Below are 27,174 nucleotides of genomic sequence, written 5' to 3'. Positions count from 1 at the left end.
TCTTTTAAGAAGACGTTTTAAAACAAGAACCCCATACAATTATAGAAAAATAAAACATTCTAATAAACACTAATGCAAGAGTTGCTAACAGTCTAATCAAAATGGTAACTTATAAAGACTCACCTATATGTGGCTGCTGAGCTGCAGCTAATGCATATTGCTGCTGTTGAGCTGCAGTTAACTGCTGAACTGTTAGTGCATTAGTCCTCTGAAAGAGCTATTAGGGAAAATATTTAAAACAAAGATTAGTCTCAAAGCATTTAATTTCTATTTAGAAAGCTGAGAATAGATTATTTTAAACACATATTTCAATCACTTTCTCAACTACAAAAACATTTTATTTATAAAACATTAAGTATTTAAGAACACTCCTATTATTCATGTCCATGCCTCACAGCACCAGAGGCTACACCGGTACATAGTTCAGAGAGGCTTCACTGAAGGGGCACGCTTTACCTGCTGCTGGGGATTGTAGTCAAAAAGGCCTACAGTAGCTCCTGAAGAGTCCATGGGTACCTGATTACCAGGATAGTCAAACTGCAAGGAATCCAGACCAACTTGTTCCATGGCATCCAGATTCTGGGTTTCAGGATTTGAAAACTCTTCAACAAGTGGTTTATTAGCTGTAGGATTAGGAAGAGGCCCCAATCCTTCTGAGGGATTAGTATTGGGGCCCAGGCGCTCAACTACTTCAGTTGGAGAGGCTTGACGACTTCCAGGAGTACGACTACATAAAGAAAACAGAAAGGCATTATGAGTAAAAGTAGTAAGTCAAATCTGAATGGAAAGTAGGAAAATCATGAAAAACAAATGGCGGCAAAATACAGAAGGCAAATCAGGCACCCCAGGTCACTAATTATTCCACTTTATTACAACCCCCACCCCCCAGTTTAATGTCTTAGGAACTGACACAGTTTGATTTTTTCATATTACTAATGATCATTTTCTCCACGGTGAATAGCATAAAGATATAACTCAATTTTACAGATAAGAAATTGCCCAATATCACAATTTAGGCTCAGACTACCTGAAACTTTTGTCTCAAATCACAGACAAAATGAGTAAGTACGAATAGCAGCCTATCAAGTGACAAACATGGGAAGTCTCAAAACCAAAATCCACCTACCATATTCCTGTCTTGCCCAAGAGTACAGAATTTTCCCGTAAAATCTTGCTTGCTATTTGGGGGAGGGCGGGGAGAGGGGACTGGACAGAAAGGATGGCCTTCATGACTTCAGAGTGTAAAATGTGGGATATAACAAAAAAGGACATGAACCAAGACAAAGGCTGACTCCGGACTCCGACTTTAAATATGATTTTGAGCAAATCACTTCATCTTCCAGGCCTCAATTCCTTAAGTGAGGAGACCAAAGACATAATCTTCTCGTACTTATTTTTCCAAATGAGGACAAAAAAGGAATTATGAAAAGCCTCTATGACCGCTCTCAAAAACCCATCTTTATCACACTAAATTGCTTCAGTTTAAGTCATCAGAAAGAAATGGAAACGTGTAACATATTTACCAAAAACTAAATGTGCCCTTCAATGAAAAGTAAACTTCCACATACAAAAAAGCAACTTCCTCTACTAACTAGCGTCTTTAATTTTCCCAAAAAATGTATTAAGATTAAATATTAAGGATCGCCTCTTTTATCAACATCTTTCATGGTCTAAACTTTATTTCTATATATAATCTATTCTCATTTACCAATGTCTTTTCTTCTACAGAATTATTTTACGCAAGATCCTTTCCCACACAAGAAGTAAGTTTGTTCTTAGGAAGCTTCAGTTCATAGTATATTCAACCGTAAGTACATTAAATAAATGGTAATAACTATTTTACCTGGCTTTCATTGCCAGTTGTTAACATCTATGTAACTCTGCCCCCAACTTCAGGAGCTTCACATTGAGATAAATTTGCTAACATATACAGAGCATTTTACAAGTAATTACTTATAAGAATTTGTTTCCAGATACTTAGGTGAACTTGCATTTTATTTAAAATTCAATCACTATCCTTGCAACATTTAGAAGAAATTTCTAACTCCTTTAACCATACATAATTTTTCATGTGAATATTCCACAAAGGTTTGCTTTTCTTTCAGAATATATGGGAAGAAAAAAATAAAACTGAAAGGGTCTACTTTAAAATCAGCTAGAAAGAGGCGCCTTGGGTGGCTCAGTCAGTTGAGCGTCCGACTTCGGCTGGGTCACGATCCCACGGTTTGTGGATTCAAGCCCTACATCAGTCTCTCTGCCGATAGCTCGGAGCCTGGAGCCTGCTTCGGATTCTGCACCTCCCTTTCTCTCTGCCCCGCCCCTCTCGCTCTGTCTCTCTCAAAAATGAATAAACTTAAAAATTTTTTTTTCTTTAAAGAATATTTTTTAAAAAATCAGCTGGAAAAAAAAATAATAAAGACTGGTATAGTTCTCTCCCTCCTTTCAGTTCTACACTCTAGTGGTTATATACTGATGATGTATCAATTAATGTACATATTAATGATGTGTGAGCATAGTGACTATATGGCCACAGCCATATGTCTGACACATTTTTATACTATCAAATACAATACTGTATCTAAAATATTTTGTAAGCAATTTTAAATACATACCCCAACCTTAATGGAATAAAATTATAATTTTAATAAATGTACAAGTCCGTATTAATATGGAGAAGCATAGCCTTTCATACACACAACTCTAACATAGTGATAGATAGAGGATATAATAGAAAAGGGAATTACGCTATCAAGTGGTGCTATTTTCTTGCTATAGTTAATGGTGTATTAACACTTCAATTATAAATGCATACTCTGAAGGGCTCATAATCAACTCAGTTTTAAATACACACCCTTGCTAAATCGCAGATTAGGTAATTGCAGAAAAGCACAATCAGGATAAGGCTCTAAAACAAACTGAAAAGCATGAAATGTATTTCTCGTCAAAGAGGTTTACTGGTTTTGGATGCTTTTTTGCACTTAGAACAGATACAAATGGCACTGTTTTTAGGAAACACTGTTACTCTGCTTTTGACAATTAAAGGCAATAATAAATGTAAATGCATACCATCCACATATATGATTACACTCAGTTAAGGGAGATTCTGTGGCTCACAAGACCTCAAAGAAAACAGTTCATTTTCAGCATCTCATTAGTGAAATATAAAGTTATAGGAATTCAGTATGAAGAAACAACTCTCTAATATCTAGGTAAAGGTACACTGGCTAATTTGAGACAGGCTAGAAGAAAATATTTAATTGCCATCAAGAAACAACTAAGTTACAACTTAAAGACTTCTAAGCTTAAAACTAACTTTTTGAGATCTCTAATATGTTCCCTACTTCCTAATTTCAGAAATATTAAGTATTAGCACAAATTCGTATTTATGAACAAGAAAGGTCACAGCTCCTAAGCTAATTATGTTTTCTCATTTCCAAGATTAAGAGTTAAGTGGGGGGTGGGGGATACAATACAGGGATAGAAGAAAGAGAAAACTCCACAAAAAAGGTGCTCAAGAGCAACCCCAAGAGGAGTTTGCCAAGAAAAATCACAGATTAAACCTAAAATTCACTAAATTTTAGCAGGCAGGAAAAAGTTAAAACTTAGACTACCATATTAGCAGAAAGGTAACAGCAATGCCTAACATTACTCCTTTAATGGAAGGCATGGTTTTAGAGACTATTCTATTGAATTATTTTTTTAAAAAATGGTTCATAATCAATATTCCTTATAAAAAAATTAAATCTTTTTCTGGATTAACGCAAGGTACAAAGGGAAATAAAGTAAACCAAAATTGGAAAAGTGTCTAAATCAACCACATCAGCTAACAGTAATCATCCCTAAAGAGATATGCTTTTCTTCTTGAGAAAGTTAAAGTCTTACTTAAAATCTTTGCAATCGGCATCCATTCCATTTGGCAAACCTCTGCCATTTATTTTAGAATCATCATCATCTCCTTGTTTAAGATCTCTGTTTTGGTCCTCCTCAAATGGAGAAGCCTTGCCTTTTTGATCTCCTTTCTCAGGTCCATCTGTTTCAGCATCTCTAGTGCCCTGAAGAAAAAGAATCTGTTTGATTCTGAATATGTAATAAAACACAAAATAAGGCACCATAAGGTGACCTAAAACTACACTATAGTCCACATAAACAATAAAAGCATTGAACCTTATTTTACTTTCATAATCAACCAATTTATCAAAGGCCAAAAAACTGAGCACAAAGCAGTGATTTATAACAGAAGAGCTAAGGCAACCTTAACTATAGCGGGGCTGGAAGAGCAGTAACACCACAGAAGAGATAATATTTTACTTAATGCATAATTTTGTTCGGTTACATTCACATCAAGCACTACCATAAGTAAGCAATTTTAATCTTGCAAATTATGTTTTTTAATTCGTATAATTTGATTTTTGTAACATGGCTAAGATTATATTCCCAGTGGTTCTACTATTTCATGTATTTCAAGAAGTGGCCAAAAAAAGAAAACAAGAGCTCCAATAAGTTATAAAATTTCCTTTAGCTCTTGGGAAAAAACAGAAAAATAAACTGACTTAAAGATAACCAAAAAACCACTGAGTAATTATTAAATATTTCTTTATTCAAAATACTTACAAAAGTTCCCTTCCTAAATCGAGAATCCAATTTATCAGCAGGAGAAGAACTTAATACATATTCTACCATGCTCACACCAAGGCCTCCACTTTCTGATCGCGGAGACAGTATTGCATTTACTTCACTGTTTCCATGAAAACCCTGTCCAGATCTTCTCTGTACCATAATAGGCTGGGACATTGAATGGTCTGTTTGGAAGAAAGAACACAATTACATGTTTGTACTTTTAAGCTAACCAAAATGTATTTACATTAATATATTGAAGTACAGAAACTCAGCATACCATTTGCAACTATGTGGATGGAACTGGAGGGTTATTATGCTAAGTGAAGTTATAGTCAAAGACAAAAATCATATGACTTCACTCATATGAGGACTTTAACAGACAAAACAGATGAACATAAGGGAAGGGAAACAAAAATAATTTAAAAACAGGGAGGGGGACAAAGCATGAGAGACTCATAAATATGGAGAACAAACAGAGGGTTACTGGAAGGGGTGCGGGAGGCGGAATGGGCTAAATGTATAAGGGGCATTAAGGAATCTATTCCTGAAATCATTGTTGCACTGTATGTTAACTAATTTGGATGTAAATTTAAAAAATAAAATTAAATTAAAAAATAACCCAGGAAAAATAAATAAATGAAAGGTTATTGGCTCTACCTTAAAAAACAAAACAAGGGGTGCCTGGGTGGCTCGGTCGGTTAAGCGTCCGACTTCGGCTCAGGTCACGATCTCACAGTCCGTGAGTTCGAGCCCCGCGTCGGGCTCTGTGCTGACAGGTCGGAGCCTGGAGCCTGTTTCAGATTCTGTGTCTCCCTCTCTCTCTGCCCCTCCCCTGTACATGCTCTGCCTCTCTCTGTCTCAAAAATAAACGTTAAAAAAAAAATTAAAAAACAATACAAAACCCCTCAGCATATTATTTTTATAATCTTTACAAAAAGCTCCTCAGGGGTGCCTAGGTGCCTCAGGTCATGATCTCTAGTTTTTGAGTTCGAGTCCATCGTTGGGCTCTGTGCTGACAGCTCAGAGCCTGGGGCCTGCTTCAGATTCTATGTCTCCCTCTCATGGTCTCTCTCTCCCCCTCCTCACTCCCACTCACACTCTGTCTCGCTCCCCTAAAATTAAACAAACATTAAAAAAAATTTTTTTTTAAAGGCTCTTCATATTCACTGACCTAGGCACATTTCTTGGGAATACAGATAGAAAGAGCCATTTGGTAAAAAATAAAAATAAAATAAGTAAAAGCTGATGTGAAGCCAGTCAAACCAGAAAGGTCAAGGGAGACAAACACTGACCTGAAGGCTCAGCTACCTGTAAGTATCTCACTAAAATGTTAAAGCTCTCTTTGTGATTCACACTAATTCAAAACAAAAACCTTTAAAAGTAAAACCTAGAAGAATAAAAATAACTCCTAAATTGGCAGAGGCACTCCTCAAGCTCAGTTATATACTGGACAGATTTCAGAACACAAGGCTGTACCACTATAAACACAAACAAATTAAGTTTGAAAAAATCAGTTCAGGGGCCCCTGGGTGGCTCAGTCGGTCTCTCGGTTTCAGCTCAGGTCATGATCTCATGGTTTCGTGGGTTTGAGCCCTGTATCCAACCCTGCCCTGACAGTGCAGAGTCTCCTTGGGATTCTCTCTCTTCCTCTCTAACCCTCTCCTGCTCACGCTGTCTCTGTCTCTCTCAAATAAATAAAACTTAAAAAAAAGAAAAAAATCAGTTAATATCACAGAATTTTCTCTTGGTGTAAAACCTGTCACCTGAAGATTATTTTTAAAAATCCCTTCTAGAGGGGTGCCTGGGTGGCTCAGTCAGCTAAGCGTCCGACTTCAGCTCAGGTCATGATCTCGCGGTCTGTGAGTTCGAGCCCCGCGTCGGGTTCTGTGCTGACCGCTCAGAGCCTGGAGCCTGTTTCAGATTCTGTGTCTCCCTCTCTCTCTGACCCTCCCCCGCTCATGCTCTCTCTCTCTGTCTCAAAAATAAATAAACATTAAAAAAATTAAAAAAATAAAAAAATAAAAAAATAAAATAAAAATCCCTTCTAGTTTAAAACTTTCCCATTTATTTTTAACAAAAAAATATTCACCTGATATGAGTGCCCTTTCTACATTGTTTTTAGGACAAAAAGGAAAAGCAGTATTTAAGATTAGAGAACAAATAGGATACAACTATAATTAAACATTTGAGGCAACTTTTTAGATCTGCCAAAAAAAATTGTAGAAGGAACCAGTGAGCTGCCTCTGGTTCATTTGTGATCATATACAATATTCAGTATTAAGTCTAGTCCTTAAAGGGCTGAACTGTAATGGAGGAACTCAGTCATCACTTCATTAACTGTAGGTTTGATTGCTACTTTTGTTAAAGCATATAAAAACACTTCCGTTACAGTATCTTTATCCACAAGAGATTAGTCATTATATTTTTTTCATTCAATCATTCACCCATTCATTCACTAGTTCTAATGTTGATTTACGGCCTCTTGCATATTAGGCATTGTGCTTAGAACAAACATGGCAGTACCTGCCCTCAAAGAGATTACAGGTTTAATAGAAGGTAATCATAATAGAGTAAAAGAGCAGCAGTAAAAATAATCAAGGATACTATGCAAAAATAAAGAAAGGGCATCAATCCTTCTCAATCTTAGAGTGAATCCCAGAAGAAGTGATATGAAGAGTAAAGAGTTAAAGTGAGCAAAAAAATAGGGAAACATGAAGGTGGAAAAGACAGTTTCAGTTAGAGAAACCAAGCATATGGTAAAGTCTCCTACAGTCATGGAAAGAATCTTGAGATTGACAATTCCTTTAGGACATTATTCCTACAATTCCTTTATTCATATTTGTACATACTTGGCATTCAATAAATGTTTTTTTCTTTATTTTTTTTTCAATGTTTGTTTATTTTTTGAGAGACAGAAACAGAACGTGAGCGAGGGGAGGGGCAGGGAGAGAGGGAGACACAGAATCTGAAGCAGGCTCCAGGCTCGAGCTGTCAGCACAGAGCCAGAAGCAGACTCAAACTCAGGAACCATGAGATCATGACCTGAGCTGAAGTTGGATGCTTAACCGGCTGAGACACCTGAGCGCCCCCCAATAAATGTTCTATAAACAAAATAATTTCTAAATTTTTCATTCATTTCTAATTTTCACATGTCTCCAGGTAAAGACTAATATTCATCTTCAGAATTTTATCCATACAGCGTAAAAAAAAATTTCAAGAGGAAATGATATAAGAAATTCAAAATATAAATCTGACACTAAAAGAAATATATAAATTTGTGGCTTAAATGTTTTACTTCTGGCACAAGCTATCCTCCAAATATAACATACCAAAAATATTTCCCAACCATCCATCTTGAAAATAATCTTTCATTACCATGTTGTGCTCAAGATGTTTTCCTTTGGAATGCTTTAAAAAAATATTTGGTTCTGGTAACTAAAGTAATTAACCACTCAACCTTTAAAACAAAAATCAAAACATGTCTACCATTCAACTTTTCAAGCACATGTAATTTTAGCAAGGAAAGTGTCTTTTGTGGGAAAAATGTGCCCCAGTCTAAATAATGGAATACTTTAAATTATGAGACCCATGTAATATGGGTTAATTCAAATCCAGAAAAAAAAAAAATCCTTTGAGGGCAATATCTTATTTACCTTCATATTCTCCAAACCTGGCATATTATATTACATACCGACGGACTTCAAAGAAAATTCCCAGTATTTTAAGAAAATTTCACTATAAATTAATAGCTAAAGTTTTCAAACTTTCTCTATTTTTACTATAAGAGTATTTATTAATCACTAAAATTATCTAGTACTACCTAACTTTTCAGCAATTATTTTAGTTGAATAAACAAATTTAAATATAAAAGACTTTTTTTTCAACATAATACTTAATTTCTTTTTAAATTTACATCCAAATTAGTTAGCATACAGTGCAACAATGATTTCAAGGGTAGATTCCTTAATGCCCCTTACCCATTTAGCCCATCCTCCATCCTACACCCCCTCCAGTAACCCTGTTTGTTCTCCATATTTATGAGTCTCTTCTGTTTTGTCCCCGTTTTTATATTATTTTTGTTTCCTTTCCCTTGGGTTCATCTGTTTTGCTCTTAAAGTCTTCATATGAGTGAAGTCATATGATTTTTGTCTTTCTCTGACTAATTTCACTTAGCATAATACCCTCCAGTTCCATCCATGTAGCTGCAAATGGCAAGGTTTCATTCTTTTTGATTGCCGAGTAATACTCCACTGTGTGTGTGTGTGTGTGTATAATATACATACTATATATGTATGTACATGATATATATATATATATATATACATACATACATACACACACACACACACACACACACACACACACACACACCCCACATCGTCTTTACCCATTCATCCATCAATGGACATTTGGGCCCTTCCATACTTTCACTATTGTTGATAGTGCTGCTATAAACACTGGGGTGCATGTGTCCCTTCGAAACAGCTAGCCTGTATCCCTTGGATAAATACCTAGTAGTGCAATTGCTAGGGTAGTTCTATTTTTAATTTTTTGAGGAACCTCCATACTGTTTTCCAGAGTGGCTGCACCAGCTTGCATTCCCAATATAAAAGACTTTAAACCTTTTAATGTATTTTAATGATTTGTAGAATAAAGAAACACCTGGTAATTTACACTCAAAATTTAAGGTTAATTTGATAATTATCCAGAAATTTGTTCAGAAATTTGTTTTGATCTTAATTTGGTAATTTTGTGTAGCTTTCACAAGCTGCAATGAATTGTTATAAAAAGAGAAAACTTATTTGTAAAATACATGTTGACAGTTGCATGTGTATATATCTCAAATTTTACTAATGAGAAACATTTCAAAATATAATCAGTACTACTTTAAGAATAAGGCCATGCTCTTTAATTTACCTATCAATACAGTTACTTCCGTGAACTGTACTCCTTCATACCAGTTCCTTCTCCCTTAACAGTTTCTTGGTTTCTAAGTCTCTCTCCATTACTTGTGGATATCAAAAACATTCAAAGTCTGCTTCCTTTCTGTGGATTTACCTCACTCAGGGAGTTTACTTCCTTTCTGGGTATGGCAAATGTCTAATAAAGCTAGACTGAGCTGCAATTAGATAAATCAGTCGCTGTCCTCTAATACAATTTAAGATTGAAAATCCCTATTGTTAATGTGCCCTCTTTTAATGGAAACTCAGAATTTTATAATCAGAGTTAACTTCATTTTTTTTAAAGATTTCATCTTTAAGCAATCTCTATACCCAACAAACTCACAACCGTGAGATCATGAGTTGCACATTCCACAGACTAAGCCAACCAGGCACCCTAGAGTTAACTTCAAATAAAACTTTGTAACATACTTCACCGTGACAAACACTTCTAATTGTTAAGTAGATCATTAGATAAGGGCTAATAAAAAATGCGCATTAACAAAAAATGTGCATTACAATGACTTATAAAATCTTCAACAAAGACTTCACAAATTTGCTCCAAATATTGTCTGGGGGTTAACAGGGTTTTGAAAATTTCAAGTAAACTCATAATTCTTACACATACACCAATAACTTACGAGAAGTTCCCCATGCAGTCTCTCTCCATTCATCATCCCCAAGAAATATGCCTTTTTGTCCATCTTTTGTTGAATCATCAGGTTCCCAAAACTTTTTGGTAGGCAAAAGCTATTTGGGAGGGAAAAAATGATTAATTTAAGTATCATTCTGATTACAAATTTATTCTAATTCTACATGGGTGAAAGCAAACTTACCACTGGTATGTACAAGTTAGTTTTCAATGCTAAGGAAAATTCAGGGTGAACTATTTTCTAATTTGTATTGTTAATGATAAAATAACTCCTCACTTATGTTTGGGTACTGGCTCTAATAATTCTAGACCTGAACACTAATCAAAATCCACTTTGGACTTTTCTATACTTTTTCAAAAGGTTTTACCATCATGTGATTTTCTTTATAAATTTTTTCAAAAAACTTACTAAATTTCTTATTCAATATAGATAATACAATAAAAACACTTATACAGAAAAGGAAAACTTTTCCTTTACTTCCAAATACTGCTCTTGGATCACCTCTTATCCCACAGCTTCCATGGCAGAAAATATATTTTCACTTTTACTTCACTTATGCAATGGAAGTATGTGACATATATAACACATAAAAACTGTGTTGACACAATGATTCACAAATTATTCAATATGTACATTTTGGCTAATTCCTAATGATACTTTATTATTCATCCAAGCCTCTCCTCTCTACTTTCCCTGACACTCAGAGAAGATGGACTGGGGAGATGTTTGAAAAGTACAGACTGTTTTGTTTTTCTGAGACATGTACGTGGCATTTTAAGTTAAGTACTCCTAAGATCTCCTCCCTCTCAGCCCATAATTAGGTACCCAGTCTTCCAGGGCTCATAATTAAACCTGTATATACTTCTATCACTAAGCTTTTACCTGTGTTTGTCTCCTTAAGGCATAGTAACCTTATTTTTAGAGAGTTCACAAACATACACACTAAATGTAATAAAATGAACGTAGTAAAACCTGAATTGAGTCTGAGAAATAAAACGGGGGGGGGGGGGGGGGAGAGGGTTGAAAGTGTGAGTGGGGGGGGGAGAGGGTTGAAAGTGTGAGTAGAAGGGGAGGAAGATACAGTAAATAATGAACAAAGGCACAACCTGATAAACTGCACTGTGTGTACAACAAGGTATGAGATGGATGAACAGATGTGGGAATGTCAAAGCTAATGCTGGTAAAACTTTCTAGGTCAGATTCTCAGAAGCCTTAAAGATAAGCTAAGAAATTGCACATTTCACCAATGTAAAGGGAATTCAGAGAGGTTAAGACATTGTGTTTTAGAAAACAACTCAAGTTATAAGCTTTAAGAATAATGGATAGTCTAGACTACAGGCAAGGAAATCAGTTTAGCAAATTCCAACAGGGCCAAGATGGTAGAACTAAAACAGGTGGTACCAACCCAAAGAACTGAAAAAACAAAATGGTTTGAGAGACATTTAGGACAGTCAAAATGAGTATGATTACAAGTGGGGAAGGGATTAATAAAAAGGATACAATTTTTAAATTTGGATAATAAGCTAAATGGTAGCACTATTAACTAAAACAAAAAGCCAGAAGCAGCTTTGAAGGCAGGGGGAAAAGTCCAATTTGGGCATGTTCCCAATCTGCAGATTTTTTTGCTAAATTAAATATATTTAATTTTAAAGGAAACCAGCTTCTACTAATTTTAGAAAGAAAAGTTTTTCCATGTTAGGATCACCCTGGGCTGCAAATGATTTTTATTTAAAGCACATTTTAAACAATAATCTGCTCTAACGAAGATCCCAGCAAAATGCAACCTCTGTTCCTTCATAAGCTTTTTTTAAAAATCACTATAAAAGGTTCATGTAAATATTCACACAAATTGTAAAGCTGATAATACTAAAACACTGCACTTGATATATTTAAATAATTGAACATGTATGCATAGTAAAACCCAAGTTAATACTTTAAAATATCATTAAAAATTGGTTTCTGAGAGAATGTTTTATCCATACATCATGAAAAAAAGTTTCAATATCAAAATAATAGTAACAAAGAAACTGAGGGTAAAGTTTTAGAAACTTAATAGAAACAGTCACAGAAATGGCTGAAACTAACCTAAAGTAACAGAAATAACAATCCCTTTGAGGAAGTCTTTGTGATAAAGTTCCGTGTAGTGCTTTAATAGAGAAGCTCATAAATTACTGCTTTAAAACACAACTAGAGGGGGTGCCCGGGTGGCTCAGTCGGTTGGGCATCCAACTTCAGCTCAGGTCATGATATCACAGCTCCTGAGTTCGAGCCCCACGTCAGATTCTGTGCCAACACTTGGGAGGCTGGAGCCTGCTTCAGATTTTATGTCTCCCCCTCTCTCTCTGCCCCTCTCCTGCTCGTGCTTTGTCTCTCTCAAATATAAACATTTAAAAAAAATTAAAAAAACTGTATTAAGCACTTATCCAATGTGCCTACTTTTTGCCCAACACTGTGCTATGAATATCTTCATTTTGCAAACATTTATTAAGTTATCATGCACAGGAGTTAGTAAAATTAATACCTCTCCTAACAAAGGCCTATACCAACATTCTACAAACAACGTTCTGTGACAGTTTAGACACTGATTTGAAATACTTTCAGAGAAACTACTAGCTTGTGACCAAGAAAAGTTAAAATGAACTGAATACAGGGAAAGGCAACAATTCAAGATAGACCATTTAGGGGAAAAAAAAAATGTAGGCAGTACACTGGCTGGAATAGCAATAAAATTAGAGATTTGCCCCTGGAGACTCTTTTACGGTAGTACAAAGGGGGAAGCATATTATAGAAAACAAGGGTTAAGAGATCTTAAAGATCTGCAAAATATATTATCCAGTACTACTTCATATTCGTTCCCAATTTCACAAAAACTTTAAACCAAGGTCAAGCAACTCAGTATATCTTGTTAACCTACACCTCTGTCTTTCCAACTCAGAAATGATTGGGTGAACATACAGATTCATCCCCCCAACTGTCCACCATTTTACTAGTTCTTTCCTTCAAGAAGCATTTATGGCTTGCCCTCTCCATCTTCAAAAATAGCAGTACGGGGAGCCTGGGTGGCTCAGTCGGTTGAGCGTCCGACTTCGGCCCAGGTCACAATCTTGCGGTTTGTCAGTTCGAGCCCCGCGTCAGGCTCTGTGCTTGGAGCCTGGAGCCTTCTTCATAAAAATCACAAAACCAACCAAATTAACATAATCCCAAGAATTAACAGGATGTAAAGGCTTTATGTCTACAATATGGTGTTTTAAATTAAGATGTTCATGTAAGGGGCGCCTGGGTGGCTCAGTCGGTTAAGCGGCCGACTTCAGCTCAGGTCATGATCTCGCTGTCCGTGAGTTCGAGCCCCGCGTCGGGCTCTGGGCTGACAGCTCAGAGCCTGGAGCCTGTTTCAGATTCTGTGTCTCCCTCTCTCTGACCCTCCCCCATTCATGCTCTGGCTCTCTCTGTCTCAAAAATAAATAAACGTTAAAAAACAAAAATTAAAAAAAAAAACAAAAGCATGTTCATGTAATATCTAAACTGGGACACTTCTGAGGAAGGGGGTGCTATTAATAATTATGCCATGACACCAGATATGTATCTGGACTATCTGGTCAAATTACGATGTTAAGGTGACTCTCTTCATAATGGAAGTTCACAAAAGACAGGCATAGATGCTAATAACTAAATGTGTATGTAGAAAACAAAAGACAGGGTAATTCCCTTGAACCCCACAACTTTTCCAGACTTTAATTTTTTCTATTAATAAAAGATATCAATACTTCTTCATTTTTTCAAATCATACCACTTCCCCCAGATCTTCTCCATTTCTAACACTTTAATCACCAGAACCATTAGATGTCATCACTTCCAATAGGAAGCACTACTGTAAATAGTCAAGGCGCTCATCAGTTCATGCTATTCAATCGCTACTACTATATACCATCTTGGGCCAGTTAACCATTCTGAGCTTCAATCTTCTCATCTGTAAGGATAATATTAACGATACTTTTATAGTTTCTATGAGGCTAAAATGAAATAGCGTAAGTAAACTGCTTAGAATAGTACCAAGCATATAGCAGACATAAATTAGATCTCTTTGCTACAAAAATAGGAACCTTTTTATATTTATTATAAAACATAACAAACTGGCCAGCAACATTTAACTGGCTGATTATTTTAAAGGACTATGATATTACTATTCAATACAAAAGTCTTATCTATAGTTATTTGCCTTCTTTTCCCAATTCATTTGAGTATCATAGGAGGGACATGAAACAAAGAATAGATGCCTAATACCGTCCCATCCTGCACAAGGAATCAGAACCAAAGTTACACACATGGCTAATAAATGGCAGGAATAGGATTTGAACACATCGTCTGTATAATTCTAAAGCCCATTCTCTTTACACCTACCATGGAAGATGGTTCTTTTCAATCACAGTCTAATTCATCAATATTTCTGAAAATTACCAGCATTAGACCACCACTAGATATAATAAAAAAGCTTAGGGGTGCCTGGGTGGCTCATTGGTTAACTGCCTGAATCCTGATATCAGCTCAGGTCATGATCTCACAGTTCATGGGATCGAGCCCGCATTGGGCTCTGCACTAACACTGCAGAGCCTACTTGGGATTCTCTCTCTCCCTCTCTCTGCCCCTCCCGCGCAGGCACATGCATGGCATGCTCTCTCTCAAAAATAAGTAAACATTTTAAAAAGTTTATATTATCATGATATTCACCCCATATAACGTGGGCATTCATTATGGTGGATAAAGTTTAAGAATTAAGGTAAAGATTTCTGTAGATAAAACTATGATCGTTAAACACTATTTCAAATAGCTGGCTTCTATTCCAGTTATCCCTAACAGCTCAGATCAGAGCTAGAACATTTGAGAGATATATGTAACTCATACAAAGGTTATTCCTAATACTGTCTTCAAAGAAGTCAATCTTACTCAGAGTCATAGTGATAGTGATAGATTGGAGAGAAAACAGAAGTCTCCTCCCGTACCCAGCATTCCACTTCACCATACCACCTGGGATCTTAGTGCATAACATTCTTTAAATATTACTGTGTCAGAAAAGAAAGGAGGGGGCATTATTTATCATACTAAGCTTTGACTATTCCCTAAATAATATACATTAACGCAGGGACTTAAAATTAAATTCTAGGTTCCCTAAAGAATTTCAGGCAGGGGTATCTTTCCCCCTATTTAAAAAATAAACAGGAACATACTGTGTGTGTATATAATAGATTTGTGCCTTTGCACTGTAGTTTTAAAACACTATATTAATGAAGCAGAGTCCAACCGCCTATGAATTAGCTTTGTTCTTTTTAAGCCATATGACACAATACAAATCAGTAAGTCTTTTGACAAAAACATGCTATGGAAAAATATGGAAAGAATGAGTTTATGAATGGATGAATACAGATCTGTTCCCATTTCTGGATGACCAAGTAGAAAAGACTGCCCTTCTGATGGTGGGTCAGTAAAGACATCATGACCTACAAAACCCAGTACATTTGAAAATAGTCCTATATGTAATGCAATATTTGTACATGAGAAATTTACAACAACTTAAGACATAATAAAGAAAATTTGATTTTTGAAGAAAAAGTCAAGAATAGGGCAATCCATTAAAAAAGGATGTCACATTAAAAAATAAACAAGCAATTTTAGAAAACTCAAGAGCCAAAAACTCAGGGCTACTTTTAATTTATTAAAATGAATGAATTCTGGGATAAAACAAAAACAAAAAACCTCACCTGTCAGGAAAGGAGGAGAAGACTGGTGAGAGAGAGACAGGCAAAGAAGGAAATCCCAGAAGGTTCCCTGCTGCCTGTGAGATGAGGAAAGATAGAAAGGCTTGTGGGAGAGAGAACCCAGAGGCAGAAACCTGAGTAGGTTTCTTAGCTATCTCTTAGAGGTAACAGAATTAGTTGGTAAACTGTTAAGAAAAAAAACTTAATTAGTGAATAACAGCTTATTTAAAAATACATTTCTACTGAATGAAGGTCATAGAAGCACTGACCTACTGTTATCTGCCCAAAAGAGCAGGCAGTCTAAACCCTAGCCACTTTCATTCTGCGTTATCTAAAATTTCCATTAAGAAGGCCTAGATTTAAGTTTAGATTAACATACTGTTCAACCCAGCTTGTCTCTTTTCCAAAAACCTCAAATATACCTCCTCCACCCCCAAATAACTAACCAAACTCTTCCAACTACTGTTTCTGATCAGGACATTTTTGTTTAACTGCAAAGATGTCTTTGCATTTATCAAGTGTTATTTAGAAGGGGAGTGGGGAAATGAGCCAATCTGTAAACATATATACAATGTAGATCTAGGAAGTAAAGTGCTGGGGGTCTAAAGAGAATTAAGTTAATGGTGTGGCTTTACTTGCCCTTAAATCACTGAGTTCAAGTTTGTCACAGATCAGGCTGAAACACTGTTCAAACCTGGATTATTTTGCTTTCTAAAGACCAAAGAAAACAAGTAGCAGGGAACAAAACAGAAGCCTTTTTCAACTATTTCTTTTTATTCACCCACAGTGTAAATAATGCCTAAGTAGCCACTGCAGTGAAGGTGTAGGGGTTTTTTTGTTGTCGTTGTTGTTGTTTAAAAAATTATTCCTTCTTTCAAACCTTTCTTAGGGACCAGAATTTTACCTTATACACTAGACTAACAAGTGTACTTTGGCAATACTTATGCTTAAGCACCTTAACTCACCCTTAAATCAGTCCTCTGAAAATGACAAACTCTTTGGAAAACGCTGTTCTGGAGAAGGGAAGGGTTAGCTAGCTGCAGGGTGCCCTCTTGTGGCCCAGAGGAGTGACTGGACTCTTTTTCTGCATCTGAAGAGCACAGCATTGGATGGAGTGAGTCTCATGAAGGTCGCTAATCTACCAAAGTAAAATAATCTCCGGGAGCAAGCAGTTAATTACACATCTCATGTCTGTTCACTGTTATGTTCTATTACCAAAGTCCACACTATGTTAGTACTACAGAACATGACAAAATAAAGATGTGACCACAAGGGTTTTCATAATCAATTAGTTTTCTAAATAGTCTTTAGGTATATGGAAAACTCAAGCATTTTTTATTCCTTAATTTATGTGATGGTGTAGTTAAATGGGATGCCCCAACAAAAATCATATATTAACAGGACTGATAAAATCTATTAAATTCAGAGTGCTGTGTGCCACTTATTCAAAGCTAACAATCTACAGAAAAGATTAATATAAAACAAATTGTAACAAGTAATAAAGTACGTATAAAGATCTAGGAGAAGTCAGAAGAGGAAGTAATTAATTTTACTGCAGATAGCAATGGGACAACAGATAAGAATCTTTCTCAGTACAGTCTTGTAGAGGATTAGAAGTTTATTAAGCAGTGAACAAGGAGAGATTTTTGGAAGAGAGAATAGTGAACAATCAAGTGTGGCTAAAGCAAACGTCATACATATATAAAACAGCAGGACAAGGATCAAGAAAGGCTCTTTTCTAAGCAAAGTAATTATGGTTCATTATCAAAATATAAAACATTATCTAAACCAAGTCAATCAAATCAATTAGATACAATCTCACTAAAAATTACTACTAGAGGTTAAAAAAAAAAAAAGGTGAAAATCACCACAACTACAGAATTGTATCATCTGAGATTTAAAAAACCCACATCATGTGGAAGACATAAACACTATTTTCAAGAATATTTATGGTTTAAAAAAAAGTCTTAAGGGCTCAAATAAAGTGAGGTATATACATTCTTAGTATTCGTAAGTATTTACCTCTCCCATTCCCCGAGATTCTAATGCAAGAGCTTGAAAATCATGATTCATTTCATCCACAGATCAAACCTGTTGAACAAAAACAAAAATCAGTAGAAAGAAAAATTTAAATAGACTGTATCAAGTATTTTTATATTATATTGCTGCTATTACTGCAGAAAAACCGATTTCTCTATGAAGATAGATTTCCCTAAATAGAGCACATAACAGCAATCTACATTAAAATTAAAACCCTGGGGTCAAAGGTTCGTGGGTTATTCTGTGTGCCAAGAAAAACCACTAATGGCTGAGCAAAACAGAAGGTAACAAAGGAAGCAAGCTCAAATACTAAAGTATAGTTAGCCTGTTTTTTGTTGTTCCAATTATAACATTACTATTTTACATTACTTTAGTTAATATTTTTCAAAATTTCTCAACACTTCCTTATTTGTAGATCTTCTACGACTGATTTAAAACTTTCCCTCAAAAGATGTAAGTGATGATCCAGTTCAATCTCAAAGAAACACATAAATTAATCAGCTGTGAGAGCGATTAAATATTGAAATTTCCTTAAGAGTAACTCCTTTCACTTCGCCTTCTACTAAAACTAAAGTGTATGTTTCTTATCTTTTCATTTCTAACATTTTAAATTATCATTCATGCGACAATGTGTTGAGTCAGAAGGTCCTTTGCCTTCGAATGTTAAGTACTGCTGGAGAACACCATTCAACACTGAAGCCACTACAAATTCACAGCCTTCAGCTCTTAGGCCTTGCAATACAATCCTATTAATTTCCCCAACAGGTTCTCTCTCTTTAAGACTCCATAGTATTGGACATTACAAAGCACCCCTCCCTTGCTGTAATAATGTTCTCCGTTGCCACTTTCTCTCTCTCATCATTTTTCCTTCTACTTTCCAACGTGTCCAGTTGCTTTTTCTCAGCCTTCACAGATCCCCTTGTCTCTTCAACTCTAGTGTTCCTTTAGTCCTCTATCCAAGGTAGTGTCCTCTCTACCCCTTATCCTGAGCAATCTCATCCACTCTCATCGCTTTGAAAACTATATATATGCTTAGGACTCTCACTCAAACATTTGTATTTATAAGCCAAATTTCTCTCTGAAAAATGTCCAAATATCTCCTTCCCATTCCCTGGGCAAAATTCCAACTTTATTCTTCTTCCCCATTTACAGCTTAATTCTTTCCTTTCTTACACCAATATCCAATCACTAATGTCAACCTCCTACCTCACTTAAATCTAACCATTTTCCAGCTGTTTGGTTGTTTACACTACCACCATCTCTTACCTAAAATGACTGTAATTCTGTCTTCCCATCATACACTCTAATCTCCAAATGTAATCAGTCATCTTTCTGAACTGTACTTTGTCCATGTGATTCCTACATCTTAATCCTTGACTTAAAGATAAAGCTCAAACTCCTTAACGTGGTTTACAAGGAAATAGAATTAGATTCAAATTATAGTCTGGCAGCTTAGTAAGTAGCTCTATAACTCTGAACAAGTACCCTAAACTGTTTTCTCTCAATTTCTTCATGGGATGGTAACTGGAGCATCTGCCACATGGCTTACTGTGAATTAGAGAACAGGGTACGTAAGTATTCAAAACTTAGCTAATAAAAGGGCACCTGGCTGGTTCAGTTGGTAAAGTATGCAATTTTTTGTTAAATATTTTTCTTTATTTTGAGAGAGCACAAGTGGGGGAGGGGCAGAGAGAGGGGGATAATCTGAAGTGGCCTCTACTGACAGCAGCTACCCCAATGTGGGGCTTGAACTCATGAATCACAAGATCATGATCTGAGGTGAAGTCAGATGCTCAACCGACTGAGTTACCCAGGTGCCCTGAGCATGCAACTCTTGATCTCAGGGTTGTAAATTTGAGCCCCACACTGAGTGCAGACCTTACTTAAAAATAAAATCTTTAAAAAAGTCAGCTATTAAAAAAGCTCTTCAATCTTTTCATCAAATGATACTTGAAAAGTAAGATATCCATATGCAAAAAAGTGAACCTCAACACATACCTTACACTTTAATAAAAAAACTAATGGATCATACAGCTAAATGCAGTATCTATTATTATAAGACTTCTAGAAAAACAGAACAGCTATGTGACCTAGTGTTTATGAGGTAAGATCAACATCAAAAGCAGAGTCCATAAAAGAAAAACCAATGTGTAAAAAATCTGACTTCGTCCATAAAACAGGCTGAACAAAAGACACTGATAATAATGAAAAGACCACAGACTAGGAGAAAAATATTTGGAAATCACAGATCCAATACAGGACTTGTATCCAAATATATTAAAAAACTCTAACAAAATAACAAAAGAACAAACAACCCAATCTAAAAATGAGCAACAAATCTGAACAGATACTATTATCAAAAAACTATATGGATAGCAAATAAGCTATTTCTCTTAACCTGTTAGAAAAGCTGGATTCATTAACAGTTCTCACAAAGTGAACAGGTCGTTTCACCCTTTCATTAACTTAGGAACCTTTTACTAGATATCTTCAATGTGTTGGGATTTTGTTGAGGAAAAAATGAGTTAAAATACAGTTACTGTTCTCAAAGAGTTTAAATGAGTCACAGGCACTTCCTGGTAATTAGAGGTATAGCTCTTATTAACCTAAACACTCTGGCAGATAACTACAAACTCTGGGCAAATACAAAACAATTTGAAGGCAATGGAAACCAAAAACTACAAACTCTGGGCAAATACAAAACAATTTGAAGGCAATGGAAACCAAAAACCCAAACTGGAACATCATCTACACTTAAAAGAAAAGACTGGCAAAGAGTGAGTTTTTTAAATGGCCTTTTCTCCTGAGAACAGGCCTGGGGTTGGAGGTGGGCACCAAAATTCCTACAGAGAATCTAGTCTTAAAAGCTTGAAGAACCAAAGAACAGTTTGGAGCAACCAGAGATGCTGGAAACTGAAGATGGAAGTCTCAGAAAAGAGAGAACCAAATTCCGTATATAAATTCTACTCAGATTTTTAGACAATCCCTGAACTATACATCTGTGGAGCAGACTTTGAGCAGCCTGATTAAGGCTACAGACTTATGTCTGTAATGTCTGCTACAGACTACCACAGAAGTCACAGGAATTTGGAGTTTGAGCCCCATTAAACAAAAACAAAAAACTTTCTCAACAGGAACATAACAGAACCGAGAGTACTTTCAATGTATCAATCATAAAGTCTGGAACACAATCTAAAAGTACCAGACATGTACAAACAGGAAAATGAGACCTAGACTAAAGGGAAAAATCAATTAATAAAGACCAAGCCCAAGCTAACCCAACGGTTAGAATTAGCAAGGATCTTAAAGCAACTATTTTAACTGTACACAAACATGAAAGAAAAAATATGCTAACAAATTAAAAAATACAAAATTACAACAAAGAAAGCAAACTATAGAAATAACCAAATGGAAATTCTATAACTAAAAAATATCTTTAGGGGTGCCTGGGTGGCTCAGTTGGTTAAGCATCTGACTTCAGCTCAGGTCGTGACCTCATGGTTCAGGAGTTTGAGCCCTGCCGTCAGGCTCTGTGGTGACAGATCAGAGCCTGGACCCTGCTTCAGATTCTGTGTCTCACTCTCTTCCCCTCCCCCACTCATGCTCTGTCTCTGTTTCTCTCTCTCAAAAAATGAACATTTAAAAATATATATATTTAAAAAATTTTCGGGGCGCCTGGGTGGCGCAGTCGGTTGAGCGTCTGACTTCAGCCAGGTCACGATCTCGCGGTCCGTGAGTTCGAGCCCCGCGTCGGGCTCTGGGCTGATGGCTCAGAGCCTGGAGCCTGCTTCCGATTCTGTGTCTCCCTCTCTCTCTGCCCCTCCCCCGTTCATGCTCTGTCTCTCTCTGTCTCAAAAATAAATAAACGTTTAAAAAATAAAAAATAAAAAATAAAAAATAAAAAATTTTCACTGGATGCATCTAGTAACAGATTGGAGATAAAAGGTCAGTGAATTTAAAGATAGATCAACCGAGATTTCCAATCTAGAGAGAGGGGAAAAAAAATAATAAAGGAGAAAATGAGGTGGGAAAATTACTTGCAGAAACAACGGCCAGAAAGAAATTCTTTCAAGTTTGATGAAAGCAAAATTCATGGATTTAAGATATTCAGTGAACCCAAGGCAAAACGAGAAAAAAGAAAATAAAACCCATACCCATAATAAAAATCAAAGAGAAAATCCTGAAAACAGCGAGAAGAAAAAGGTTACCTAAAGGGGAAAAGATAATATGAGTGTCCACTGATTTTGCACTTCAAACAGTGGGGACCAGAATACAAAGGAAGAGGCTGTAAAGTGCTGAAACAAGAAATAAAAATGCCAACTTAGAAGTTTTTACCTGGTAGAAATATGCTTTGGCTTAAAAAAATAAAAAAAAGATATTTTTAGATAAAAACATTTGTTAGAACAGACTTCCACTTCAAGAAATACTTAAAAAATTTTTTTCAAGCTAAAGGGAAATAACAGATGGAAACTCAGATCTTCAAGGAATGAAGGGCACCAGAAATGGTAAGTATGTGCTTAAGTATAAAGGACTGTTTTTTCCTCTTAATTTCTCTCAAATTCATATGCCCATTTAAAGTAAAAATGTCAACATTATAGGTTTTATTACATATGTAGATGAACCAATTTACCTGCACCTATAAGAACTCTAGCCCTATCATCAAGACACTGATTTTTTTTTTTAAGTTTATTTATTTTGAGAGAGTGAATGAGTGGTGGAAGGACATAGAGAGGAGGAGAGAGAATCCCAAGCAGGCTGTGCTGTGCACTGGTGCAGTGATGCAGGGCTCGAACCCACAAACTGCAAGATGATGACCTGAGCCAAAACCGACTGAGCCACCCAGTTGCCCCCATGGCTCTTGGTTTTAAAGCAAACTCACGGAGATCAAAATATTGTTTTACACACAACATATATACATAGACATATAAAATTCTGTAGCCATATATATAATACGGATGTTACATATACTTATATACATTTTGCACATGTATATAATTATCAAGACAAATAAAGGAATCTTGGTCCAAATGTGTTCCAAACTTCTCATTCACACAAAGTTCTCCATCTTAACACAAAACAATTTGTTCTAATGTCTAGAATAGTCTGCTTAAATCATCTTTGATTTCTAAATGTTTCTTTAAAATTCCCTAAATTTAGATATAGTCAATTTCATTATTCTATAAATATTTCATAGGATTTCACATATTGCTCTAAGTATGTCCTTTATATTCTTTTTCTTAGATTCACATGTGATCCTTCTCTTAAACCTTGTATTTTATATTGTATCTTCTAGATCTCTCATTCCATTACAGCTTCAACTTCTTCCAAGCATTAACTGTTTCCCAAGTCTAATGGCCAATCATCTGGAAGCTACAGAATATTGCCAACATGTTATTAGGAATCATATTTTCAATCATCTAAAGTGGCTTCCTAATATTATGCTGCTAAGTTTTTAAGTATGCTTCAAATTTAAATCAATATATGCTTTACAAGCTTAACAATATGTGCCTTTTAAATCAACTTATACATTAAATGCATTAAACGATAGATATTAAGCGCTGAAGGGCTCAACGTACAAAGATCATACCAACTGCAGTCATTAAAACACTTCCAGGGGTGCCTGGGTGGCTCAGTTGGTTAAGCATCCGACTCCGGCTCAGGTCATGATCTCACAGTTTGAGTTTGAGCCCCGCGTTGGGCTCTGTGCTGGCAGCTCAGAACCTGGAGCCTGCTTTGGATTCCGTGTCTCCCTCTCTCTCTGCCCCTCCCCCACTGCGCGCGCTCTCTCTCTCTCTCCCAAAAAAAAATAAAATGTAAAAAAAAAAATTTTTTTTTAAACACTCTTCCATGGAACATCTTATTTATCTGTATCCTCTGAGAACACACTGTCCTTGTTAAAGTAATTATTCCATTAGGGCCAAAACCTTAAAATTCTTTTTAGGATATGGAAATGGCCTTAAAGTTTATTCTTTCTTATTCTGCTTTCCTAAAGAAAGCACAATGGACACATCTTATATCAGACAATATGGTACAATAGAAATAGTATGTGATTAGGTACAGAATGTGAGTTCACATTTTGACTTTTGCAAGTTGTCTAACCTCTAAGCCTTAGCTTACTTAATCTATTGTGAAGATCAAATGAGATAATGTATCCAAAAATGTTTTGTAAACTATTAATAAAAAGTACTCAACAAATATCCATTACCAGCACCACAACAGACTACTCTAGAAAGAAACAATACTTTCTGAGGCTCTTGTGGAACTCAATGTTTAGGTCTCTTGTGGCTGCCTTTGTTAGCATTTCCTGCCTTGCTGTCAGTTTAAGTATTACTTGACTTGAGGGGCACCTGGGTGGCCTCAGTTGGTTAAGCATCTGAGTTAGGCTCAGGTCATGATCCGCATCAGTCTCTGTGCCGACAGCACGACAACGTGGAGCCTGGAGCCTGCTTCAGATTCTGTATCTCCCTCTCTCTCTGACTCTCCCCTGCTCATGCTCTGTCGCTCTGTCTTTCAAAAATAAATAACCTTTAAAAAAGTTAAAATAACTAAATAAATACCACTTGACTTGAACATAGTGGTGCTATTTCCGACCTTTTTAATTAGGTTGCTTTTAATTTGCAGTGATCCGTAGCCTCAGATATCCAGGTATGGTAGACTAACAACAGTAAAAACATGCTTTAAGAAGGAAACTACCTGTAACACACACGCACAAAAACGTATTCTAAAAAGTTTCAATGAGCTCCTGGGTGGCTCCGTCTGTTAAGCATCCGACTTCGATTCAGGTCATGATGTCACAGTTTGTGAGTTGAAGTCACATATGGGTCTCTGTACTGACAGCTCGGAACCTGGAGCCTGCTTCAGATTCTGTGTCACCCTCTCCCTTTGCCCTTCCCTACTCGCACTGTCTCTGTGTCAAAAATGAATAAACATTAAAAAAATTTTAATTAAAAAAATAGTTACAATCCTTTTTTAGGAAAGCAATTTAACATCATACACACAGATTCATAGCTTTTTAAAAATTTTTTTAGGGGCGCCTGGGTGGCTCAGTCGGTTAAGCGGCCGACTTCGGCTCAGGTCATGATCTCACGGTCCGTGAGTTCGAGCCCCGCGTCGGGCTCTGTGCTGACCGCTCAGAGCCTGGAGCCTGTTTCAGATTCTGTGTCTCCCTCTCTCTGACCCTCCCCCGTTCATGCTCTGTCTCTGTCTCAAAAATAAGTAAACGTTAAAAAAAAAAAAATTAAAAAAATTTTTTAAAACTTATTTTTGAGAGACAGAGCACAAGCAGGGGAGGGGCAGAGAGAGAGGAAGACACAGAATCCAAAGCAGGCTCCAGGTTCTGAGCTGTCAGCAAAGAGCCCAATGTTGGGCTCCAACCCATGAGTCATGAGATCATGACCTGAGCTGAAGTTGATCCGCTCAACCGAGCCACCCAGGTGTCCGAGATTCATATCTCTTGAACCAGTTTCCCCAACTTTGGGAATCAATCCTAAGAATAAATATATAAAAGCTATGTATAAACATGCTTGCAGTATTGTTGCTTGCAGATTACTGACTTCCAAAATTATAAACTGCGTAATTGCCCTACAATAGTTAAGTAACACATCTATAAAATGAAATAACACATAACTATTAAAAATATTTGAGTTTGCAATTAAGAAAATGCTTAGACAGGGGAGCCTGGGTGGCTCAGTCAGTTGAGCGTCTGTCTGACTTTGGCTCAAGTCATGATCTCGCAGTCAGTGAGCTCTAGGCCCACGTCAGGCTGTATGCTGACAGCTCTGAGCCTGGAGCCTGCTTCGGATTCTGTGTTTCCCCCTCTCTCTGCCCCTCTCTCTCAAAAATAAACATTAAAAAAAACTTTTTTAATGAAAAAAGACTGAAAGGAAATCACCTAAAATTCATACCATCCTTAAGTGATCAGAATACACCATTTTCCCCATCTATTTATTTAATTACCTTTCTACAATATATCTGTATAATCTATGAATAAAAAGGGAGATTTTTATTAAGAAAAATAAAAGGAACATAGAAGCAATGTTCTCAAGACTAAAGCACTGAAGCTTTACTGAAGCCCTTCTTTGCTTACTTCCAGGCTTTATTTGTCGTCCAAATAGATGAGGTCATAAGTTAAAGAACCTCCAGATAAATGTGAGAAGTCTCTTGGATCCATTCTTACTTTTGTGGTGAATTATGCCCCAGTGCAGAGGTCAATAAATTTTTTTAGTAAAAAGCCAGATGGTAAACATTTTACGCTTTGCAGGTCATGTGGTCTCTGTTCTCAAATATGCCTTTGTAGCACAAAAAGCAGCCATAGATGATATCAAAGTAAATAAGCATGAATGTGTCCTAATAAAACTTTATTTAAGAACAGTGAAACCTGAATTTCAAGTATTTGTGTTATATTATTCTTTTAATTTTTCTCCAACCATTTACAAATCTAAATACCAATCCTGGAGAGTGAGCCAAACAAACATAGGTAGTGGGCTAGATCTGGAGTGTAGGCCAGTTTGCCGACCTCTGCTCTAGTGGATTTACTTTCTTGACTGCTCCACAAAAAAATCAAATGCAGATAATTCACTCTAAAATATGAGCAAGCCAAAAGTTAAGCATCAGAGCTTTGCCTTCAACCTTTTCATTCATACTATTCCCCAGGCATATTTTGTTCTTAAAATGAATGGTATTTCAGGTTACATTTAAATGAAGGGGATTAGATAGGGGAAGAGGAAAAGCCTTTAAAAAAAAAAACAAAAAAAAAATCAAACTCAGCTTTTCAGTTTAGGGTGTTACCATTTATCTCAATCACGAAGAGAGGAGAAAGTGGGCAAAACAACAGAACAGAAACACTGTTAAATTCTCAAACCAATAATCTCCATTTTAATAATAATAAAGTTGAGGGGGCAGGGGTCACATATATACCAGTAAGTGGGACTCCAAAATTTTTGCAAAATGCCAATCTACTATGTCCTACACAGTTACAAATGCTGATACCATCTGGTGGCAAGGGAAAAGAATTTGGACATAAATTTAACAATTTTATCCAGAACGGTTAGATCATAGGAGAAAAAAACAGTATTTTCTTCTAACAAGCAACAGAGTATCTAGCATGCATTTACAGAATATTGAATTGACTATGTTAACTTGGAGAAAGTGCATCCAAGAGTTATGGTACACAGT

The 27,174-nt window shown here is 36.2% G+C and overlaps 1 protein-coding gene across 6 annotated transcripts in view; it reads right to left on the bottom strand.

Moving 5' to 3' along the window:
* Window positions 1–27,174, bottom strand: part of PUM2 (pumilio RNA binding family member 2) — a 100,790-nt gene that overhangs the window by 59,427 nt on the left and 14,189 nt on the right. For 5 of the 6 annotated variants that reach the window (XM_047069307.1, XM_047069308.1, XM_047069309.1 and 2 more), the window contains exons 2-7: window positions 17,983–18,051; window positions 10,199–10,307; window positions 4,612–4,799; window positions 3,883–4,052; window positions 457–727; window positions 124–217 (exon numbers count right to left, since the gene is read on the bottom strand). In XM_047069307.1, coding sequence (XP_046925263.1) covers window positions 124–217; window positions 457–727; window positions 3,883–4,052; window positions 4,612–4,799; window positions 10,199–10,307; window positions 17,983–18,033 — 883 coding nt within the window. In that variant the 5' untranslated portion in view covers window positions 18,034–18,051. Of the gene's footprint in view, window positions 1–123; window positions 218–456; window positions 728–3,882; window positions 4,053–4,611; window positions 4,800–10,198; window positions 10,308–16,925; window positions 17,051–17,982; window positions 18,052–27,174 lie in introns of those variants that run through there. The other variant, XM_047069310.1, reaches the window with a different exon arrangement.

This window comes from Lynx rufus, unplaced genomic scaffold (assembly GCF_022079265.1).
Source record: "Lynx rufus isolate CCGP_SWC_20201006 ecotype Redwood Valley unplaced genomic scaffold, mLynRuf1.p SCAF_8, whole genome shotgun sequence".
NCBI lineage: Eukaryota > Metazoa > Chordata > Mammalia > Carnivora > Felidae > Lynx > Lynx rufus.
The sequence above is the reverse complement of the archived record's forward strand: the minus strand, read 5'-3'. Positions and strand labels throughout refer to the sequence as shown.